Source organism: Schistocerca americana, chromosome 7 (assembly GCF_021461395.2).
Source record: "Schistocerca americana isolate TAMUIC-IGC-003095 chromosome 7, iqSchAmer2.1, whole genome shotgun sequence".
NCBI classification, from domain to species: domain Eukaryota; kingdom Metazoa; phylum Arthropoda; class Insecta; order Orthoptera; family Acrididae; genus Schistocerca; species Schistocerca americana.
In genome coordinates, this window is record NC_060125.1 from 143560379 (window position 1) to 143585354 (window position 24976).

At 40.6% G+C, this 24976-nt stretch overlaps 1 protein-coding gene across 9 annotated transcripts in view; it reads right to left on the reverse strand.

Annotated features, from left to right (window-relative positions):
* Nucleotides 1-24976, reverse strand: part of LOC124621900 (cleavage and polyadenylation specificity factor subunit 6) — a 180384-nt gene that overhangs the window by 58074 nt on the left and 97334 nt on the right. For 4 of the 9 annotated variants that reach the window (XM_047147389.1, XM_047147390.1, XM_047147385.1 and 1 more), the window contains 2 exons: nt 17008-17128; nt 10877-10993 (listed from right to left, as the gene is read on the reverse strand). In XM_047147389.1, coding sequence (XP_047003345.1) covers nt 10877-10993; nt 17008-17128 — 238 coding nt within the window. The remainder of the gene's footprint in view (nt 1-10876; nt 10994-17007; nt 17129-24976) is intronic. The other 5 variants (XM_047147391.1, XM_047147392.1, XM_047147394.1 and 2 more) reach the window with 3 other exon arrangements.

Here is a 24976-nt window from a genome sequence, read left to right on the forward strand (position 1 = left end):
CAGACTGACATGACCAGGAATCCACATCAGAGTGACTCCATCAAGGGTGAGCAAATGAAAGCTTTCCTGCACCCATTGCACTAAGGGATGGACATTGTACAGTGCACAGAGGATTTGAAGGGTGCCGAGAGTGAGTGAGCAGATGACACAAATGAAAAGCCTATGTCACCAGATGCACTCGGTGGCCTGATACAGGGCGAAGAGCTCTGCTGCAAATACTGAACAGTTTGCCGGAAGTGGAAACTGAAAAACATCAGCGCCAACGATGAAGGCACACCCGACACCACAGTCAGCCTAAGAGCCATCAGTGTACACAAAGGTACTATTGCGAAATTCCGTTGGAAAGTTGTGAAACTGAAGACAATAGAATGAGACTGTTTTAGTGTGCCTAGGAAGCGAATGAAGGGCAAGGTGAACATGAGCCAACGCATGAATCCAAGGTGGTGAAGGGTTGCAGAGAATGTGAAGCCGAAGCAACAGCTGAAAGCGAACTCCAGGAGGTAACAGAGAAGAGTGATGCGCTCCGTACAGGCGATCAAAGGAGTCATCGAAGAAGGAGACATAGGATGGGGAGTCACGCATGGCAGACAAATGGCATGCATACCTGCTGAGGAGAGAGTCACGGCAGTAGGACAGCAGAAGTTCGGCAGCTTCTGCATACAGACTCACGACCAAACTAGTGTAAAAGGTGCCAGTGGCCAAATGCAGGCTCATAGATAGTATTGAGACAGTGTAAGAGGGATGGACGTTCAGATGCGTAAACAAAGCACCCACTGTCTATTTTCGAACGTCCAATGCGCTAGTACAAACGGAGGTGGTGGTTCGATATGCACCCCAGGAAGTACCATTAGAAAACATAGGACACTGAGGGACTGCGTACAGTGGACTGCCAGGTAAGACATGAGAGGACTAATAGTGCTTCCTATGCGCAGGAGTCACAGGAATTTCATAGTTTAATTGAATGGAAGAGCAACAGACCCAAGATGTAAAGTTGGTGGGGGAAACAATGTTCATCAAAATCACCCTGGAGGATTAAAGCCTCCAGTCGACCTTAGCTAGCCGTCATTTGGGTATGCGTGCAGGTGGGGTAGGAGTCAGCAAATGGATAGCACATAAGAAAAGGTCGCTCGAGTATGTGTCAGAACGGACCACTCAAGACAATGGGCAAAATGTGCAGTGCAGAAGAATAGGTACAAATGGGAACAGGTGCGTGAGGAGTCTCAAAGGAACCTGGGTGCTCCTGTGTTAATGCAGAAAGTCAGCCAAGAGGGCACCTCTCGGACAGGTTCTGGAAAAACCCCAAATGGGATGGTGAGCTTTAAAGTCACCAGGCAGCAGAAATGGATGAGGTGCTAGCCCAATACGCTGGAGGAAGTCGGCCCTGGTGACATCGAATGATGGAGGGATGTAAATGATACAAAGGGAGAAGGTCAACTGAGGAAAGAAAAGGCGAACTCCAACAGCTGGAAGACGGGTCATCAGGGAGATGGGTTGATTATGAACGTCATCCCTTATGAGCAGCATGACTCCTCCATGAGATGGAATCCCAGCTCGTTCAGAAGGTCACAATGGACCAGGAAGAAATGCGAAAGCTCAAAGCAGTCGTGACGACACAATTTTGTTTCCTGAAAGCAGCGTACAAGGGGACACTGTGATTCTAAAAACAGCCGTAAATCCTCTTTGTGGGATCGAAGGCCGCGAACATTCCATTGGAGGAGAATCACGATGAGGAAAAAAATAAAGGGGTGTCATCTCGGCAGCTGCTGAGTGCCAGCCTGTGAAGACTCGCTGCTACAGGGAAGAGAGGCAGGAGGGTCCTGCTCAATGTGGTCCACAGAACTGTTCGCTTCATTCTGCTGTCGGCCTGTGGAGTCCAACGCAGAAAAAAGGTTGGTGGTGCACACCGACGACAAAGAGACTGGTCAGGCGAAGTTATCACGTGACGACACCGTCGAAGAAGATCTTCGAGTCAGCAAAGGGGAAGACCGTTTGCCTTTGTTGGACTTCTTCGAGCCTTTCTGATTAACAGAGAAAGACTCAAGTGCTGGTTGGCTGGAGGGATACAGGAAGTCTTCACGGGAGTATTCCTCCTGTCCTTTCCAGCCTATTCATTGTGCAGCTGGTGATTTCGCTCTGTGAGGCTAGAGTTTGATGGCGTGTTGCACAGCTGGACAAGGGGACTGCGATGCTACCATAACACTGGGTGCTTTCACAACCCCAGAGCTGAATTTGAGGTCGCCAAGTCTGCGTGGCCATGCCCTTCATGGAGTGAGATTTAACAAGAACAGTACTATAAGGGCCAGGTGGTAGAACGCAGGGTACGTGACTAGCCAATAACTTGTGAGCAACGGTGTAAGGAACTTTCTCCTTTACCACACTCATAAAGATACATGGGACAATCTCAAGAGGATGTGGATGGTCACCCTTTGCAGTTGATACAGCAGGGAAAAGAAGGCAGACAGTCGCCCTCATGCGCATCCCTACCACAGGTTACAAATTTGGCCAGGTGTCGACAAGGCATTGAAGTGTGGTTGAAACTATGACACTGGTAGCAGTGCTTCAGATTCAGAATGTATGCTTGAACTGTGAGAACCTCATAGCATGCTTTATACTTGGACAGAAGCACCTCTTGATCAAAGGTTAGGAAGAAAGTGCACATGGGAACTAAGGAGGCATCTACCTTTCCCATCATCCCATGGATGGCAATGACACCCTGATCAGAGAGGTACATTTGGATTTCGGCCTCTGTCAGATCATAGAGCAGCCTTGTGTAAATAGCACAATGGGAAGAATTCAGAGTTCTATGAGTCTCAACACGAACAGGATAGCCGTGGAGAAGCAAAGCAGCAAGCAGTTGTGCTTGAGAATCAGAAGTTGTCTCCAAAAGTGAAGTCCCATTCTGTAAACGACAACAGGATATCACAGGGCCAGCAACTGCATCAACACGTTTCTGAATAATAAATGGATTTACCGTGGTGAAGGACTGACCGTCTTCAGTAGTTGAAACCACGAGGAACTGGGGTGCAGCTGGGAGGATCTTTGAACTGTTGGCCTCATTCCGTTTATATTTTGTAGATTTTGAGTGTGAAGATGATTGGCTCATTGCGAGAAAATCCCCATGATTGCCAGTGTCTCCGATGGCAGGCTCCTTCCAACAGGAGCCCCCTTCACAAGGAGGTGCACCTGCCTTAATGACTGTTCACACCTCAGGTCAACACCACCTGAACACCTGACAGAGGAACCAATTGGCAATTTGGGAAGGTAACAGCTCAGGCAATCACACCTCCCTGAACCTGGCCTGTACCAGGGGGTATGTGCAAACCCTACCTGTCGACCCCGGGCTGGGAATTATGCATTACCTAGTCACCTGTTACACGTCAGACACATGGGCTGGCCTTCAGGAGCGCACAGGGAGGAACAAGAAAAAAGAGGAGACTCACACAGCAAAGCAGAGGAAGGATACGATAAGGTGAACGAAGAAAGGAAAAAGGAATGAAAAACAGTGGTGAGACTATTCTTATGTCAGCTACAGTCAGTGCAGGACATTCCCAAAAACACCCCAGACATGTTCCCCATGGGACAGGAAAAAGAATAGCAAGAGGATAAACATGCAGCATGGAAGGGAAAAGATGCTGCGAAGGTTGGGGCCCCATGGTAGATTTCTGGCCCGTGTGAGCAAAAATCTTAAGTACTAATGTCAAAATCTTTTGTAATGAACTGTTTTTAGATGGGGAAAGCAAGTCAAATGGTATGTGTGTTTCATTAAGACCACTGTTGTCATTTTATTTCAATAAAACGAAACACATTTCTGACCAAAAAAAAAAAAAAAAAAAAAACTTGTTTCCTTGGAGTCTGAAGACAGATTTAAAATACCTCCACTGATTTCAGAAATAACCTCAGAAAAAAGTAGGCCTCTTGAAAGAAGTGTATAAGGCAGGGTAAAGGGGAAGAGTTGTGCAAACCAACACTATAGGTGACCACCAAAAAAAATGTCAGTTCTACTATGTTCATTATTGTCTGTTCTTAGTCATTGTTTTATGTCTATTATTTTACAGGTATTGTGTGATTTTTCTTTCGAGACATATATGAGTACATAGCGTACAAACCACCAACAACTGACAATTTTCTTCTTCTTATTGTCCATACTTTCTAATATATGACCTATTTCCAAAGTGCTAAAATGTACTAGAATAAATGAGTCTGAAAAATGCTACACTGTACAATGTACTTGCGGTAAGACAGTTGCAATTCCTGAAATCCATCACCAGTGGCCTCTGGCCTGCCGAGGAGCACCGCAGTTCTGGGTCCTTGGATAAAACACGAAAATCCACCGCATTATGCCATATACAAACAGACCCGGACTGCAGGCAGATCAATGAGACTAGATCCGATGGGCAGGGCCTGCACATTAGTGGGAAATGATGGGCTTCAGATTGGTTGGCCCGATCCCTTAAGAGATAGCCAAAGAAATGGCCTCCATTTTTGGCCCGTCATGGAAGCCCATTCGTGTGGCCAGCAATTCACTTGTCACAGACACCATCTTGATGAAATGAGGCCGTGTTGATCACTCCATGCAACAGATAACTTGCACAAATACTCTGATAATATCAGTAGTAATGAGAATAGGTATCAACTCAAAATGAAGATGATCGCTGAGCCACAGACAGGCACGCCGAAAAGAATCACTCCCTCACATCTAAATTTTTGGCCTTAACCTTTGTCACAGTTGGAGATTACCAAAGACATTATAAGCACAATTGCCCACATACATGACAACAGTGCTGCTAGTGATTCCATAAAAAGCATTTGCTGACAGTTTCCAACAGCTTTACAATCAATGTCAAAAGCATGTTCTATGTAATGGTGATTACTTTGAAGGCCAGTAAAGATACTTTCTTTGTAACTTTTGTTTTCTCTATTTTCTGAGAACATTAACAAAATTCTTCAATTGCACCATGTACAGCTATTATACTGAAGTGCCAACGAAACTGGTATAGGTATCCATTTTCAAAGACAGAGATATGTAAACAGGAACAATATGGTGCTATAGTCGGCAACATCTATCTAAGACGACAAGTGTCTGGTGCAGTTGTTAGATTGGTTACTGCTGCTACAATGGCAGGGTATCAAGATTTGAATGAGTTTAAACAGGGTGTTCTAGTCGGCGCACCGTGAGCATCAGAAATCTGGTAAAACATCAAATCTCTGACATTGCAGTGGCTGGGAAAAGATCCAGCAAGAATGGGACAAATAACTACTAAAGAGAATCATTGAATGTGACAGAAGCACAGCCCTTCCACAAACTGCTGCAGATTTCAGTGCTGGGCCATCAACAAGTATCAGCGTGCAATGAAACCTCATCGATATGGGCTTTCGGAGCCGAAGCGCCCACTTGTGTACCCTTGATGATGGCACAACGGAAAGCTTTACACCTCACCTGGGCCCATCAAGGCCAACACTGGACTGCTGATGACTGCAAACATGTTGCCTGGTCGGACGAGTCTCGTTTCAAATTGTAACGAGTGAATGGACATGTTCGAGTATGGAGACAACCTCATCAAGCCATGCGCCCTGTGTGTCAGACTGTTCAAGTTGAGGGAGGTTCTGTATGGTGTGGGGCGTGTGCAGTTGGGGCGATATGGGACCTCTGATACATCTTGATACAACTCTTACAGGTGACACATACATAAGCATCCTGTCTGATAACCTGAATCCACTTATGTCCATTGTGCGTTCCGACGGAATTTGGCAGTTACAGCAGCACAATGCGACACCCCACACATCCAGAATTGCTACACAGTGGCTTCAGGGACACTCTTCTGAGTTTAAACATGTCCACTGGCCGCAGAACTCCCCAGACATAAACATTATTGAGCATATCTGGGATGCTTTGCAACGTGCTGTTCAGAAGAGATCTCCTCCCCCTCATACTCTTACGGATTTATGAACATCCCTGCAGGATTCATGGTTGACGACGATGTTCAGTTTGTGGGGCACTCGACTGCACGCTAATCAGCACCTGTACTGAGTCCCAATTTTTTCACAGTCCAATTTTTTACACAGTTCAATCTAGCCACTGTCACTGATGATGACGATGATGATGATGATGATGATGATAACGACGACGACGACGACGACGACACAAACACCCAGTCCCTGTGCACAGAACATCTCCAACCCAGCCGGGAAGTGAACTGAGGACCCCGTGATCCAGAGGCAGCAATGCTAGTCACTTGACCACGAGCTGCGGACAGGGTTCATGGTGTCAATTCCCTCCTCCAGCAATACTTCAGACATTAGTTGAGTCCATGCCACGTCAGGTTGTGGCACTTCTGAGTGCCTGCAGGGGCCGTACACGATTATCAGGCAAGTGTACCAGTTTCTCTGGCTCTTCAGTGTAACAGCAGAATCTTGTAATATTTCATAAATTTAGTTAAATAAAAATATTAGAATTAAACACATAAAGAAAAAAAATTAGGAAAAGGAAAAAAAAACTAAATTTAGAAACAAATACAGCGCAATCAAGAATTTGCATATCAGTATTATTTCTATGTCAAACTAGATTACACAACTGAACTATGTGTACAAATCGCCACATTGCCTAGAATTCATATATTCCTGACAAAGTTTTTCATGTCATGTTTCAATGAAATCTGTATTAATAACCCTTGAAAAATGAAGAACATATATGTCAATCTCATTAGGCCTCATGTGGGCAGTAACAAATTTAAAATTGAAAAAGGTGTCAGGTAAGGAGTTTCCATACTTCCAAATATGTTCTTAGCACTCAATGAATTTTTTCAATCCCCTCAACTGAGAAAATGAAGAATTCTGGTTGACATAATATAGCTAAATCGCATTCTCTTTTGCTTGTAATGCAGAAAAACTTTAGAAACAAATGGAAGAACTTTGATGTACGAGTTAAAAAGTAGGCATGAAAATGAATTGCAGTAAGACTAACAACATATAATTAACAAACCAAAAATAGCACAAACTGACAATGATCTTGCAAAATTACACTGGTATGCAAATCTCCAGAACAAAAATTGCTTTTGCATGATATGTCACAGCCTATTAACATAGCTTGATGAAATCTGCACCATATGTAGAATGAACGCTACAGTAGAGTACAGAAGGTAAATGAAAGAAATACCCAATGAGACAAACAAAAATGACATTTATTCAAAGACAATAATTCCACTGAAGTCACTGTGATTCATGATGATTCCCTGGACATTAAAAAAGGCACGCCATGGTTCTCTTATAGGGTTGAGATCATAACAGACAGTAACACACGTTCTGAAACATGCTCCCATGCTGACCATAAAACTGGTAAGGAGTTCTTGTGGTAGGGCATTCCATTCCTTTACCAGTGTGGGTCACCACTGTTGGATGATCATTGGTGCGTGCTGCAATACATCTCTCAAACACATCCCGCACACATACTAGATGGGCCACCCCATTAGTCAAATATCCTCTCGATGCAAGGGCTCCTCCACCAGTGCTGTTCAATGCTACTGAACAAAATCATCCACAAAATTGAAGTCAGGGACAAAAGCACCCCCTGAAAAGACGAGCATGGGGAATTAGTACAGTGTCACAATGATATTTCTGTTAGCGTACTGTGTTCAAAGATTTGGAGGTCACTGTGATCATGCAACATCATGTCTCCCTACACCAGAACACCTGTACCACCAATACAAACCATGTTAAACAACACTTTACATACCTTCATATGGGCAGAAGTGGGAAACGTAACGCATCCAGGAATACTGTCAAACATGATCGTTATAGTGGTCCACGTGTTATGGTGTGGGAAGGCATAATGGGCTTACTGACTTCCAGGTCTTCGAAAATTGCACACTCAGTAACTGTTAAGAGTAAAACTGTACTCATTCTCCATGTGCACCTTTTCAGAGATGCTATTAGCCCAAACATCATTTTTATGGATGATATTGTACAACAGTATCGAACAGCACTGTTGGAGGAGCTCTCGTAACAAGAGGATATTTGGAAAATGGACTGGCCTGCCCATTCCTCTGAACTTCCAACTCCACTGAGAATGTAAGGGATGAGTTTGGGAGATGTATTGCAGCACATCCACTTGAACTAATGATCATCCAACAGTGGTTCACCATGATGGTGGAGCAATGTAATGCTCTACCACAAGAACTCCTTAATAGTGTTATGGTTAACATGGGAGCATGTTGCAGAACATGCACTGCCATCCATGGTGATGTCAAACACTATTAAAAGAACAATGGCCTGCCTGTTTTAATGACCAGGTGACCATCATGAATCATGGCGACTTCAATCTAATTACTGTCTTTGAATAAGTGCCATTTCTGTCCAATCATTGCTTATTTCTTTCAGTGTTCTGCAACAATTCATACTATGCACAGTTCAAGTTTCATCAAGCTATGTTACTTGGCAGTGACACATCATGCAAAATTATTTTTGTTCTGAAGTTTTGTAAAACCGGTACAGTTGACGAGTCGATGTATTTAGAGTAGCTAAAGGCAATGACTTTGTGGATAGCAGAAGAAATAAAACAGTGGGTAAAAATAGCCTGGAGTGCACCCGAGACACTTTAGTCCAATTAAAAGTATTTGACAACTGAAATACGTCACCTGCCACTACAATGTTGCCACATCCACTGCTGACTTCTCATGAGTTATAAGCAACATACGAACCCAGTCTCTCTCTTCACATATGCTGGTAGTGAACGTAGACCAATGTTGGGAGTGGCCGCTGCGAGGTGAAATGGAAACGCAAGATGCTGTGTCAACAGTTGGTTTTAAGTGACCCACAACTGTCGCAGAAGCCAACTAGTTTGGTAGCCCTGAATTTAAACTCGTGTTCTAATCTAACCACAGACTCGTGATGTGCAAGATATTTGAGACAACGGTAGTGAACAATCTGTGGCAGAACAAAAATCACGATCACTTTGTTCACAGTGATTAAAATTAATATCTATCAGCAGAAAAATTGCTGTTTCAGCGGTAAAAGAAAACTGCGATTTGTTGCTGCCATTCATTAAATGAAATTATCCTCACATAGACTACACGGGCTGTTGTTACCAACTGATGAGCAGACCTTGTTGACATTTGGCTCCAAATTACTGGTGGTAAAGCCAGATTCCAACCACAAAAAAAGAATGATAGGAAGAAAAATAAGAGCAAATAGAAAGGTCAATTGGAAAGTGAAACTGAAACAAAAATAACTGTAAGTGTCTTTTGATTATGTTTAGAAATAATAGAGTTTCTCTGCACTAAAGATTTGAATGTAAAGCCTCACATCAGTTTTATATGATAACCATTGCATTACACCACTATGCTGCATTATGAATCTGGTAACCCCCAGTCACGATGATGAATTGCAGCCTTCAAAAATTTAGCTTCACGCAATATTGTGTGAAAAATGGCCAGATCCTGTATTCAGGATCCAAACACATCAGGAAAGAAGGCTGGGCGAGGAACTGGAAGCAAACTGACAAAATGTTGAGAAAGTTTGGACATGGCACTGCAGGCTCTGGTTTGAGGAAACCAGCTCCAAAAAGTGAAGTGTAAACTACAAAGCAACTTTGACTATAAAAGCTTTCTCAATGTCTTCCAATGTGCCTGAAAGTTTACAGGTAGTGGGCCATATTATGAATGGGAATTATACTTGCTATACTTTTATCAAAATAACGAAGTGATAGACCAGGAAGTTATTTACAGGACAGTTACCACAGCACCAACTAATTGGAGAATATTCTTCGTTGAGTAGTGCTCACCTCCTGCTGCAAATTCATGTGTTTCTTGCATTACAGTCATACTTTGTGATAAACATTTTGACTGGATGAACTTTTTCTGAAACAACTCATTTCACTATCTGCATAAGTGTGACATACTATGGGACATTACATGAATCAGTACTTTCATGTGATTAGTTGCTACTCTCACAAGAATGACGCAGATCTGTCTGAGAACTACTACTGTACATAAAATACAACTAAAAAAATTGATAACACTGATTACTTTAATGAACAATGCATGCCCATGAAAGTGGTATCGCACTATTAGCACAGTGCATTCCTTAAAAGTGGTACAGTAGTTGTGATCCTGCAAACCACAGTTCATAGTGGACATAAATGGGGGAAACTGCAAATGTGTTTGATATGGAGCCAAAAGCTGTTGCTGGAACAGCTGTATACTTACAGCCATACTGCATGCACAGTTAATTTTGAACTGACAACACTGACATACCCCCACTACTCTGCTGTCATTCTTTTTTTATTCTAAATCAGGCATAACAAACAAAAACAAAACAAAAATTAGATCAGGGAACAGATTGGAATCGTTGACTTAATTATGACTATTAAATTATACAGAGATGGAAAGGCCATGTAGCCAGGCAAATATATGGTAGATGGAACAAGAGGTTCTTTACTGAATTCTAAGAGAGAAAAAAAAAATCGATGCATAGGCAAAACTGATGGGTGTAGCTACACATTGTACTTAATGGAAAAATCTAGAAGTCTTAATGCAGTAATGGGTATCAAATGTCACATAACAGACCCAGAGGGTGTCACTCTCCCCAGAACGTGTATTATTTTGTTTTATTTTGTATAAAATTGTAACAGTAAGGGCAATAAATCAACCAAGATGAAATATACAGTATTTTAAAAAATCTTTCAAGTATGAGCCATAATCATTTGATTCTAATGGAGCAGAAGAAAAGTTAACATGATTGTAACATAATAACTACTACTATACAGATGACAACACGGTTTAACCAAATAATGTAATTTCAAAGACAACTGTCATATATCTGATATTCAACTGCCAATGCAAAGAGAGTGTGTGCATGGATTTGTGTGTGTGTATGTGTGTACCTCCCATCTGACCCGGTGGTGGGCCTCTTGGCGGTGGTCCTTGTCCAGGAGGTGGACCTTGCATTGGTGGGGGCTGACTATGGGGTGGGAATCCCGGACCTGGGTGGTGGTGAATACCTGTAAGCAAAGGAACATTTGATAGTGTTTACACAAGAAAAACATATAATGCAGGTGTACAGAACATGAGCATGCCAGTTTCTCACAAACTTAGGACCATGTGTGCTGACAAATGAATAAAACATATGAAGACGAAACAATTTTGTGTCCAAAAAGATCCACAGACTAAAAATACTTTTAAATTCTGAAACCTTAAGGCTTTAAAAATAGTGTCACCATCATGACAAAAATGCATTAGAAAGATACTTGGCGAGTCAGGAACCTGTATTGTCATTTCATTGTATCTTTCAGAATGCATAGAACATCACTAAAACAATGAATTCATTTGCAAGATATGTTTCCCAGTAGTCATCCCAAAATGTGTCAAAGATCAGGCCGATCCTTATTTGACAATCAAAAGAAACATCAATGCAAACATGCTTTTTAATGCATTTATTGCAGCTTGCAGACATAGTCTATGCTGCAAAATTTGCTAACTGCAAGTTTCTGCAGTTTTGAACTGGCAGATAATAATAATGATGATAATAATAATAATAATAATAATAATAATAATAATAATAATAATGAGTGATTCCAGTCAAATGCTAGAAACTAATCAAGAAATAATTTATAATACTTTAAATTTTAAATAAGTGCCAGAAATCACAGTTAAACAAAAAAAATTCTGTTTTCCAACATTTGAGTACATGGTGTAATTCAAACATATTTTTCTCAATGTTTTCAAAATATATGTACTAATCAGACATGTAAAGAGGATGGACCAAGGAAGAACAAAGAAAAAAATGCCCTAAAAAGAAGTTTAAGGCAACAGGCTGGCCAAGGAAACACACTCACTGGAAATAACAGAATAGGAATTCATCATCGATATTCCTTCTCCGGAACTATGTAAACAGGCACTTCAAAAATGTATGAGTTTCACCACATTTAACTAAAAGAGTTGCTCAAGTTAAATACTAACGTAAATGTGACTTCTTACATATTTATAGAGCCTGGGACCAGAATCAGGCCAAGAATCTAAGCATCTGGAGGGGTTCGTAGACAATACAGGAGTGCTATTATTGTCAGGCCCCGATATCTAACTGCAGTAGGATGAAAAGAGAGAAGAGGTCATTCAATGGGATAACTCAAACGAGTCAGTTCTGATACATGACAGCATGCTTCCTGGACCTCACTGACATGCCAAAAATAATACGTCCACAAACACCCATCTCTCTGTTCAACCTACTGCTGTCCGACAATGTACAGTGTTTTTCTTGTGGTTGGACAATTTTATAAAATTAAGTAAAGTCTTTTCTTACTGTGATAATCAGACTAAGGATTTTAAGCCTCTCACAATCGTGATGTTTCCTAGTGATCTGTATATGCAGATAATTCTGAAGGCCCACAATGTCCAAGTACAAATCTATGAGCTGCCCATATATATTCTTAAGTTGATTTAGCAACATAAGTGCATTTCTGTACTGAATCATTATACACAGATGTTAGTGAGGCAGCATTCTAATAATGGGTGACAGTACCTGAATGTTGCTTCACCAATAACTATGTGAGTAAGGGATTGAGTGCAGAAATGTACTGTTTACTGCTGAAGCACCTTCAGAATGTGTGTAGGCAGCTCAGACATATCCGTACCCAGATGAGGATTTAATTAGGTTACTATGTGAATGTTTCAGAGTTATCAGTACATATTTTACACTTCTAATGGCCACTGTGCTGAAGTTAACCAATTGCCTGCTGGAATGGCATTCCAGCCCGAGTTGCTGGAGTTGACCGTCATGTGTGCATGAGGTGTGCTTCCTTATAGGTATGAGGAGTGTGTTTCTCTCCTGCTGATGAAGGCTGTGGCTAAAATCTTTATGTAAGTGCCTTTTTTTTATTTATTTCTTTTGGCTTTGGGTTACAAGGAGTATACAGCCAACAAATAAGTGTGTCTTAATTGTGCCTGTCTGCAACTTAAATGTGCCTTATTTACTGCAAGTAGCGATCTATCTATCCCAACATTGTAAAAAAAAATAAAAAAAAAAAATCAGCATATTATGGGAGAGAAACCGATTGTGGTGGGGGACTAGAATATTACAGTGGAAAAAGGAATAAGAAGGGAGGCTAGCTGGTAGTACCTTCCACAGAGCACAATTTAACACCAGGAAACAATGTAGAAATCGCGAGAGAAGGTCGTATGCGTGGAAAGGCCTACAGACATCAGAAGGTTTCAAATAGATTATGCAATGGGGAAAGGTTCAGAACTACAAAACACCGCTTTAAACAGACTAGACTTTGATCAAAGTTTATTAATTTTGAAATGTAGATTAAAGCTGAAGAAACAAGATAGAAACATAACCCTTGCCACTCCTGCGATGAGCGGTGCTCGATACTGCAAATTTTATTTTCCACTCCAATGCCATGTCTCGCTCAACACCATTTTTCATTCCTCACAAGCTCCGTTTTCGAATCTGACTGTGCTAGGCATCAATACTGTATAGTACTGACCTCTGGGGAAGCCTGTGTTAACTCTTTGTTGAACTTCAGCTGTTATGTCAAGTGAAACATTGTAGTAATTATTGTGTTCAAGTTAGTAGACATGAAATGTCTAGTTCTTCACACAGTTCTTTCTGAGGAATGTCAAAGTGAAAATAAGAGTGACCCTCAATTTGAGGATAACAGTGATTCATTTGTAAACAATTCCGAGTGAAATGACGATGGAAGCAGTCCACCCCAAAGAGTTCAAAAAATATCACACAGTGAAAATTTTTTGTTTTATGACTTGTAAATACATTTGAATGAAAGCGTACTTTTTGTTTTGATGTACATAGCTTGGAACCCTGCTGTGGAGACACTACGCAATTATTATTGTCGCTGATAGCACACGTTGTTGACATACCTACCTTACCTCCGAGGAGATGGACTCGCCCATCCCATGTCAACGGCTAATCCACAATCGAGGGAAAAACAGTCATTTTTGAGAGAGCAATCGTTCCGCGTGACTTGACAGAAATACAGAAATGGATGTGTTACGACGCTGCTCAAGCGCACTCTGAGCGCTATGAGCATGAAGGAGAGGTTGGTTGGTTGGTTTGGGGAAGGAGACCAGGCAGCGTGGTCATCGGTCTCATCGGATTAGGGAAGGATGGGGAAGGAAGTCGGCCGTGCCCTTTCAGAGGAACCATCCCGGCATTTGCCTGGAGTGATTTAGGGAAATCACCATGAAGGAGAGGCTTTCTCATGTTGTACCTTAACACTCAATGAGACATGGGCCAGACTGTACGAGCCAAAACTGAAACACCAATCCAACAAATGGTGTCATTATGGGTCGCCACAAAAGTCGAAAGTGCGTCAGAGCCCCAGTGAAAGTTATGGTGATTCTTGTGTACAACTGTGATGGTGTTATCCTAATGCATTACGTTCCTCTATAGCAGACTGTCAATGCACTGTATTAGAGTTCATTTTTAGAGCATCACCTGCGACCAGCTTTGCAAAAGAAGTGGCGACACTTCCTGCGCAACCCACTCATTTTGCAACACAATGCACGGGCGCATACAGCACACACTGTGGCTGCTCTGTTCGGTCGGGGGAATGGGAAGTACTGTACTATCCACCATACTCCCTGGACTTAAGTCCTTGTGACTTTAATTTGATTCCAAAGATGAAGGAAGCACTTCGTGGCATTTGCTTCAGAACTGTTCCAGAGATTCGACAGGCAGTAGACTGCTCCATTCACACTATCAACAGAACAGGCTCTGTTAATGGTATACTATGCCTTCCACATCGCTAGCAATGGGTTCTACATAATGCTGGTGATTACTTTGAAGGACAGTAACAGGTGCGAACATGTAACTCTTTTGTATCAGTTGTGAATAAATAGTTGCCACTATTTAAGTTCCAACCCTCGAGTGTCCTAATTGTTGGTCAGTAGCCTCATTGTTTCCAGACAGATTAAAGTAATTGTCTGTGGTATGGCAATTTAAATAAGAGCACATGGAGTTGACCTGTGCCTGCATTATAGAGTGCAAAGGGTTAAAAAGAAGGGACCTAAATAAACTGAAACATCTAATGACCACTGAGATTACCAAAGGGAGTATAACATAATTAGTAACGAACAGGGGAAAGGAATACGATAGAGAAGGGGGCTCGAAATGGTGAAAGCAAGAGAGGAATGACTGAGCAAAAAGACAAAGCCCAGCAAAAATCCTTTGCTAATAGAGGGCATATTAATTTAACTGATGGAAAGAGAGAACATAAAAGTGTAGCAAATGAAACAAGCAAAAGGAAACACACATCTAAAAAAGGAGACTAGCAGAGCATCATGTGACAAGGCAAGAAGAATAGCCTGAAGAGAAATGCAAAGCAGTAGAAGCAAGCACAACTACACGAGTAATAGACGTCACCCACAGGAAACTCAAAAAAACCTCCAGAGAAAAGAGAATCAGCTGTATGAACATCACGAGCTACCAATAAACTAGTAATGAGCAAAAACAGAAGGTTAAAAGAACACAGAACGTCTATATAAAGTAAAGAAACCAGATGACAAAACTATGAAAAGAGAAGCAGATGATGTTAAGGAGAGCAATTTGATATTGCAACCACTGCAACATACTATAAACAAGAAGCAAGATGAGTTACGGGTTTTTGATAATGTCGACAACTATCTTTTCAAGAATAACAGGGTCCACTTTTGAAGTATAGAAGAAATGAAACATGTGACAATTTCTTATATAGGTCTACACAGAAGGTAGTCTGCTCACCTATAAATAATCCAAGAAGTCTTTGATGCTCATCAATCAGCATACCAGTGTTTGTGACAGGAAGGCTACAACAACTCAAGAGAGTGAAGCCTGCAGCTGCAAATCCTTTGAAAACTGCTAACACTGGCTGATAAAACAAGCATCAACAGCGACCGTTTCTGTTAAGATTTAAAAATGTGGTAGAGAGGTAAAAAGTGACACATGCCTGAAAAGGTAAGAGGTTTTATTGAAACCAGAAAAAGAGTGCAAAAACAGGCCAACCAGAGATGCTGGATAGGAAAACGTCAGTGATGCCACTTGAGAATCATGTATAAAATGAAAACGTCAGTGATGCCACTTGAGAAACATGTATAAAACGAACTATTGAGAGGGGGAGTCAGATCATCCTAAATACCCACGGGAAGGTAAAACTTTCATGTATGTTGGTGCTCCATCCCGTATCACTTGCATGTACCGTTTGGAGAGAATCGCATGATGCACTGCCACATCTGTCATGCTTAGCCTCCCAACTCTCCATCCCTCAATCCGTGTGATTATTGGCTATGGGGTTACCAAAAATCTCAAGTCTACCACTACTGTTCGACCGCATTAGGGATGCTAAATGACAACATTCGATGGCAATTTCTCACTATACTTACTGATTTGTTATACAGTGCTGTTCACAAAATTGTCCCTCAATTAATGGTTTTGTTGATGAATGACGACCAAACCACTGATCATTTGTTGTAAGTGCCATCCTCTTTGCTAAAAGACAACTGTTACGCTAATTATTGCTTTTGTATCATATGAAGAGTCATCTGAAGGTCATTTTGTGAACTTTTTTGTTTCAATGAAGCTCCATGTCATTTCAAACAAGTGTATCAAATTATATCCCAATTTTCAAATGTTAACAGAGTTTTGGATCATCCTGTAGTTCGGTTCTAACCCACCGACAGTAATGTAGGGGCTCCAAGAATTCTTCAAATTGGAGATAATACAGAGTTCAAATCCAGGTATGTAAGTGTGTAGCCAGTAGCAATTCTGCTGTGCAACATTAATCATCTCATTATAATCAGCCTGCAGTTTTCTGCCATCAATGTCTGAGCCTTAGCAGTGGTGATGTGACAGTGCACCATGTAACTATGTCAAATAACAGTTCAAAGCCTGCTATGCACTGCAGAGTGCTTCACAAGTAAAATATATGGCTAACAAAGATAGATTACTGTAAGACCCTTTAAATACATGAGAAAATTAACAACTTTGATTCTGTTTCACGTAGATAAGACAATAATAACCAACCAGGACCTGGTGGACGGTTCCATTCTGGGCGAGGTGGCGGTCCCCGTGGATCTGGCTGCATTGTTCCTGGTGGTGGGCCACGAGGGGGACCTTGTCCTGGAGGGGGACCTTGGAATGGCTGCTGAAAAAAAATTGCACCTGATTAACTGAATACATCATCATGTGGTAGCACGAATCGTGTGCTGCTCTGTCCGTAAGTTATTTTTTATATTTCATGTTTCATTTTATTTCCATTGCCCTTCACAATAACGTAGTGATTCCTGTAAACATAGGAGCCATTTCTGTTCTTTGCTCCACATGTGTGAAACTGTGTCAAAAGTTCCGATAAAACATTCAAACTCTTTTTTAACAAGTCTCCTATGACCACATGATCTAGCTTAAAATTTGTTTAGCTCAGAAACACCAATCATGTCACCTACCAGAATTTGCAACATTGTTAACCAATATTAAATCTCTCTAATCGCTGACTCATGATGGAATGGAACTTAAAGCACATATTAGCATAAAAATAACTGAGCCTGACATGCCCTAATGTAACTTCCTTGTCCAGTATCTGAAGCATGCTCAATGTGTCACCTACGTTAATGAAACAACTAAACATGTTTTTAACTTCATGAGTAATACGTAAAAGTCAACAAATGGTATCAAGAATTAAAGAATTCTCTATAGAAATAAGAAACTGCTCCTATTCAAAACTTGATTAATTCAATCAGCTGACAACAGATTGATATTATTGAATGAGACATTAAGGAGTAGACAACAATAACTACCCATCTTTCTTAATGGCTGTAACTGATAAGAGTAATCAGTTTCTTAATTACAGACTAACGTACAGTCTTTGACACAAAACCTGGCTGCCAGCCAGCCAGCTGCTGGAGAGACTAAGTCCAAGTCATTGAATTAAGATAACTAGACTGTGAATGCCTCGAAAAAAATGCTAACAATTTTTATAAAGTTTCTATGACTAAAAAATATGAACTCTTAGTAGGAAGAAAATTGTAAGAAATAGTGTTTCTTGCTGGACATTTTGATATACAATTAATAACATTAGTTCTCATATTGACCTTATTACAATTTTTTGTAAACATCAGTAAATTACACCACATGATACTTAAATCGACAGTGTTCAGAGAGCTGCAGTGTGTGTGAGCTGTATACCTCACAGGATGCTCAAAAGCAGTAGGTATGTTCATTAATTGGTGCGTTCACAGAGTATGCCGGGGGAGGTTGGGGAGGGGGTTTCAGTTTCTGTCACCAGGTGAATATATGGCACTATAAGCAGTCAGAATGTGGTGGTGTGGGTACAGCAAAAGGGGGAGGACTGAACAAAAACATAAGAGTGATTTTGTCATGTTAGTAGGCTATGGTCACAAGTTACAACACGTATTCAATATGGTCTCTCAACTCTGCAACACCCTGCATTCATGACACTGCATGGTCGACAGTTGCTCACACCATATCCAGTGTAATCAGATTGGTATGTCGTCATATGCTATCCTTCAGAGAAAGAAGAGTCCGGATACATCCCTGACAGACACAACTTTTCAGATATTCCCACAACCAAAAGTCACATAGATTTAGGTCAGGGGATCTGGAAGGCCACACAGCTAGAAACAGCCTAGAGATGGTCAGGTCCTTAAGCCCATTTCACACAGAATAAGGTTCTCTCCAACTTTGCAAGCCAGTGCTCATAGCTGCTGGCAAGCAGGTGGGTGTCACGGCCACCCTGAACCTCTCACATAGTGTATGATTCAGCGCAGAACCTAGCTGGCTGGCTTGACACCATGAACAGAAGGGCGCGTGAATTAGTCAAACTGCAGTCTTTCTCAAACAATTGTAAAGGAACTATTTGATAAAAAAAATTTATTTTCGCACATCTTATAGCTTCATTCATCAGCTTCACGAAGAACTGCCAATTGTTTAGTTAATGATAATATTTACTGTGATATTTAGGGTTAAGTAAATTACTGCAAGAATTTCAGAAAGTTTGCAATGAAAAATAGATGTTGCTATGAATTTGTGTTTGTTGCGAGTTAGCTCATATGTTGCTGTGTATAAAATTTAGCTAACGTATTGAATTTTCCCCATTGATTACAATTCTTGTTACAACAGCTATTGGTGGTGCTAAAATATTACATCATTTATTGAAAAGTCTGTAATGATTTGAATATTGTGGTAAATATGGAAGTTTCACATATTAATCATATGATTCAGTGCTCTCCTCGTTGCGTACCAACATTTGGCAACATCTTCTTCCAATATCAGAAACTGTTTACGAGATACGAGGAAAGTGGATCGTATAAAAAGCGCTTTGTCCCAAACTCGCCCACCAGCGGGTTATCAGAACACGAATTTGGCAAATGTTAGTATGCAAAGAGAAGATTATTTAGTCATACGATTAATATGCTAATGTTTAGCACCATTAATATCTGCTGTAATGAGAATTAATGTGGGTTTAGAACACCATATGAGAGGAAGTTTCGCTTTCTTTTTATACAGATAATGGATATTTTCATAAAATACTGATATGTTTTTTAATCAGTTGCTGTTTTGATTCTGTCGCAATTTCAACTGCTTTAGAATGTTAGTGACAAGAATATTTACGATCTCTGCTGTGTTTTGGAGAAAGAAGCAGATTTGAACATGGTAACAAGAGAACTTAACGTATTACTCAGAACTTGCCAAACACAATGTCTCTCTGAATAAAAATAAAGGTTATGGTAAGTCTGGGGAAAATAAATCACAGCTTCTGTTGAAATTTTAATGGAATCCTATACCCCAGCGTGTGTTTAATAATGAATGACGTGGATTCACACTGGCCAAAGAATTTAATTTCTGTATCTCAATGATCTGAGAAATACGAAAACATTTAAATCTGCAAAATCTAGTCAACTACCTACAACGGTCTAAACAGATATATCTGACAAACGGAAAGATATTTGTCATGAAAAGTATGATCCCTAATTCTGTATAGGGATAGGAAATAAAAAATGGCAGGTTAATTACTGAGGTACAGAAATAAAATCTGTTGCCCAGTTTAAGTTGATATTACTCATTATTCAAAACACAACGGCATATAGGATTTCGCCAAAATTTCAATGGAAGTTGTAATTTATTTTTCCCAGACTTATCACCACCTTTATTTTTCTTCAGGGACATGTTATCAGTGATGAGTTTTGAGTAATACGTAAGGTTCCTTATCGCCACATTCAAATTGCTTTTTTCGCCAAAACACAGCAGAATTCATAAATGCTCATGTCAAAAAAATGGCTCTGAGCACTATGGGACTCAACAGCTGAGGTCATAAGTCCCCTAGAACTTAGAACTACTTAAACCTAACTAATCTAAGGACATCACACACATCCATGCCCGAGGCAGGATTCGAACCTGCGACCGTAGCAGTCGCGCGGTTCCGGACTGAAGCGCTTAGAACCGCTCGGCCACCGTGGCCAGCAAATGCTCATGTCACAAATATTCTAATGCAGTTAAACTTGCTAATAGAATCATTAAACACCAACTGATGGAAAGACACGTCAATATTTTATGAAAATAACATTAGTGGTATAAAAATAAATTGAAACTTCCTCACATGTTATTCCACACCCACAGTAATTCTTGTTACAACAGCTATTGATGGTGCTAAAATATTACATCATTTATTGAAAAATCTGTAATGATTTGAATATTGTGGTAAATGTGGAAGTTTCGCATATTAATCATATGATTCAGTGCTCTCCTCGTTGCATACCAACATTTGCCATCATCATCTTCCAACATCAGAAACTGTTTACGAGATACAAGGAATTTTGCAAACATTTTATTCTGGCTGTTTTGCTGGCAGGAGAGTTTGGAACGAAGCGTTTTATATATGATCCATTTTCTTGAGACTGGTAAGAGACAGCAGTACCTTTCAAAGTTCAAGGAAAAATTTAATACATTAGCTAAATTTGATACGCAGCAACTTATGAGCTAACATGCACCAAACGAAAATTCATAGCAACCTCTGTTCCTCACTAAACTTTCCAAAATTCTTGCAATAGCTTACTTAATTCTAAAATATCACAGTAAATCTCACCTTTAATATAATGATAGGCAATTCATCTTAAAGCTGACAAATGAAGCGGTAAGATGTGCAAGAATAAACTTTTTTACCAAATAGTTCCTTTACAATCATTTGAGAAGCAACACATGACTGTCAGCGGACACGTGATGCTTTGTTTGGTCTCAAGGTTTAACTAACATTTGTCTTGAGTTCTCACTCTGTAGGCTGACATCAGTCGCCAAACAGGACTTCTGACTGAGCAGCGTGGATAGTATGCAGGGAATCCAACTAGGCTTCACAAGAAAAATAGCAGCAAACCTATGTGGGAAACGCGCACAGCTCCTTGCAGGGCAGCTGGCCAGCAGACAACAGAGCTCTCAAGGAGTCCGTCACATGAGCTGGCAAGTAAGACGAGCTTTACCAAAGGTTTCTCAAGTAAATCTTTCACCTGGCAAGCACCATGTGGTGTCACCCCATTTTGCACGAAAGGTAGCATTGTGGACACAGTTGCATTCTTGCAAAGCTAGAATCACGTGTTGCACAAGGAGGTCCTTATAATGTGCAGAGAGAAAAATGGATCATGAATTAATGTGCTTGTGAAATCACACCACACAGTCACATAAGCTGAGTGCAGCAGATGTTCCTGCATAACATGTGGTAGAGTAGAATCCCATATGCGACAGCTCTGGGCATTCACAGCACTGTGTGAAGTCAAATGTGCCTCATCCATTCAAAGAATATTCCCCGTCCACGTGCCATCCATTTTCCCGTGTGCCAAAAAACAAAGAGCAAAGTCATGGCATTTGTAGCCTATCTTGGGGATTCATTTAGTACGCATTTTGCGCTCTAAAACCTTTTGAATAGCTGACCACGGAGAGTCAATTCCAATGACACAGTTTGAGCACTGACTGCAAGTATGTGCTGCACAGTTGCTTATAGCTATAGCAACTTCATCAACAACAGCCATGGGAGTGGGCGACCCCTCTCTCTTCCTGTAGTCCAGTCAAATGGTGCACAAAAAGTGCTTGAAGTGGAAAGTTCTGATCCAATTGCGGAACATGAATCTGAAGCTGTTCAACAAAATGCATACATGACAATTAGTATATATATATATATATATATATATATATATATATATATATATATAATGTTTTTTTGTGGTTTTCAGCTTATGACTTGCAAGGCATGCTATTTACATGGTTTTATGGTATAGTTTCCACACCAGGGAAATAAATTATTTCATCTTTCAATGTGTTTACCTGGCAAACTGTAAAAGAAACCCTTCAGTGTGTCCTTTGCAGCCACGAACTCGAATGTGCCCCCGTCTGTCTCTCTCTGTACTTACAGTTGCGCCCCACTCCAAATTGCCGCCGCTTATCTTTTACCTAGTAAACCAAAGAGGCTCTTCTTTGTGTCCTTAGTGTCCTCGAATTCCCCATGTATTAGATCATGCGAGGGAGAGGGGGGGGGGGGGGCGCGTCATGATCTTCATGCCTACATACCTTGCAGTCTTCAGTTCCCCAGTTCGTTTACATTCACTGGCACAGTAGCGCAATGTTTCTCTCTGCAATAGCATGAAGTTGTGTTTCCCACATGTTTTCGTTGAGATATAACATGACAATTCTATTGTAATATCCAGTGTATGTGTTTTATTTGTGAAAAAGATTTGAATGAGGGCGGAGTGAAAGCAGTGAAGGAAATGGAGTATAAACACTATGTGATTCCAGCAAAAAAAGAAATGAAACGAAGGATACTGTTTCGGGGAGAAGTAAAACATCTGTTAGACTACAAGTCTCATGTCAAAAAAGTTACATAAATGAAACAATGATAGCTGCACACATGAAGTAAGCTTCTGAACAAAGCACATCTTCAAGAAAACTGAGAGCATCCTCTCACTACCTTCATTTCAAAACACATTATTTTGTGTGTGGAACAGGTTATTTGTGAATATTATGCAAGGTCACAACAATGACTGCCTTCTCACAAACATAATTTGGTGCATCTGGTGACGAAGATAGAGATGATAGATACAGTTACGAAAGAGGCAGCTACATGGTGATGACTTCAGTGTAGGACTTAACAGAATCCAGCCGGTAACAGACATGGTGGCTGCTGACTGTCAACAGCATAATAAATATTTAAAGAAAACTCTGTCTTAGTAGACCCAATGTTGAATGGGTGATGGTGGGAAGAATAAGGCTGGTCCTCATGCTGGAGAGCTTGAGGGAGCCGTGAATGACATTTTCACTTTTATGAAAAGCATATGAAGGACTGTCAATTTTCATTTGACGAGCTATTGACTCAGATGTATGCAACTTATATTGGAGTGATTGGGGGAAGTTGTTGTCATATCAAATATCAAACAGAATACAATCATATGCTTAAGACTATTGGTCATAAGATTATGACAGATGCATGGTACATCGAAAAACATTCATCAGAAAAGGACGAACACCTTCAATTAGTTGAGACAACAGCTGATGCAATTCTTGAAGAAATACTGTCAGCACTATACCATGGATGACTATCCTCCTCCAGACTTTTTCTGGGACAAAAATGCCTTGTTCCAAAGGTTCTCAAGGTCTTCTTAGAAACACTAATAGACAAGAAGAAGCACGGTAACACCAACAAGTGCTAAAAAAAATTTTTTGCAGTACAGGTCATGAAAACAGATTGATGATGTGTCATCTTTGATATTCTGCATCTTTTATTCTGAAGCTCTTTGTCTCAAAGTGTCAGCAATCATGAGACCATCACTGCAAATAGACCCAACAACTTTCCATCAACTTGTTCATGACAAAGTAGATTTTAACACACACACACTGAATGGATATATTATTTCCATGCAGCTGGGAAAATACATTTGACAGCCCCTAGAAATGCTATTGCTCCAAATCAAAGAACTGTCCGAGTAAAGAGAACAATACCAGCTTAACTAGTTGCTGAGATGGGAATAGTTTCCTTAAAACACTTTGAGAAAGCAAGTTCTCTTGACTTAATGAATATCAACACTGAAGATCTCAAACAGCTATTTGTTTCACCCGATACTATCACAGGTGCAGATCTGATTTGGCTTTATCGCGCCCTCTTTGGTGCATATCTTATTTGGCTTTATAGTAATTGGGAAGATGTGCCCAAGATTCCAGGATGGAGTGATTTCATGGAGCAAATCATGAGTGGTCTCCTTTTCACACAACTTATGCTGCTTGTCTGCCATTTATAAATACTCCAGTATCTGATGACATTACCATGTATACACAGCTTTACACATTTCCACAAATCGATGAATCAACAAGCAACTGTGAACACCTTTGATCAGCTTCTATGTCCAAAGGCAAAATTTATTGTAGCTTGCTAACAAGGAGCTACCAATTTTGATGATATCATTACAATAGATGGAATTCATGTGCTGATGACATTCTTGTAGGCTGTAGGCTACTTAATGGATGGTAGTTGGTGGAAAGAGCTGTTCAATATACCCACTGCACTCTGCAGAGAAAATACTGACAGAACATTCCTACTCAAGAGACATTAGAACATGTAAATTAGCGCATGTAACCCTGACAAAAATTATCTTTGAGACAATGATTTAGCCCCAGCTCTTCAACGAAAACTTGCAGAATTCTAAAGTGATGGAGACAGGTCACTGATTTTGTTAACACACAAATAAGAGATTTAGAGGAATCAGCAACCAACTTTTCTGCACTGCTCCAGCTAACTGCAGTGCTACTTCGAATTTATCGACTCCATACTTTGACATGGTTATGCCCGTTAAGCTATTCATTGAAGCTAAAACAGCAGGGAAGTGGAACCTCCATCTCCAAATTACCTACCAAGTGCTCCCGTACTTCCGTGCTAGTGGACACTTTCTGTATGCCAGATGTTGCCACCTCTACCTACAAGACATGCACAGCTTGAAAGGTAAAA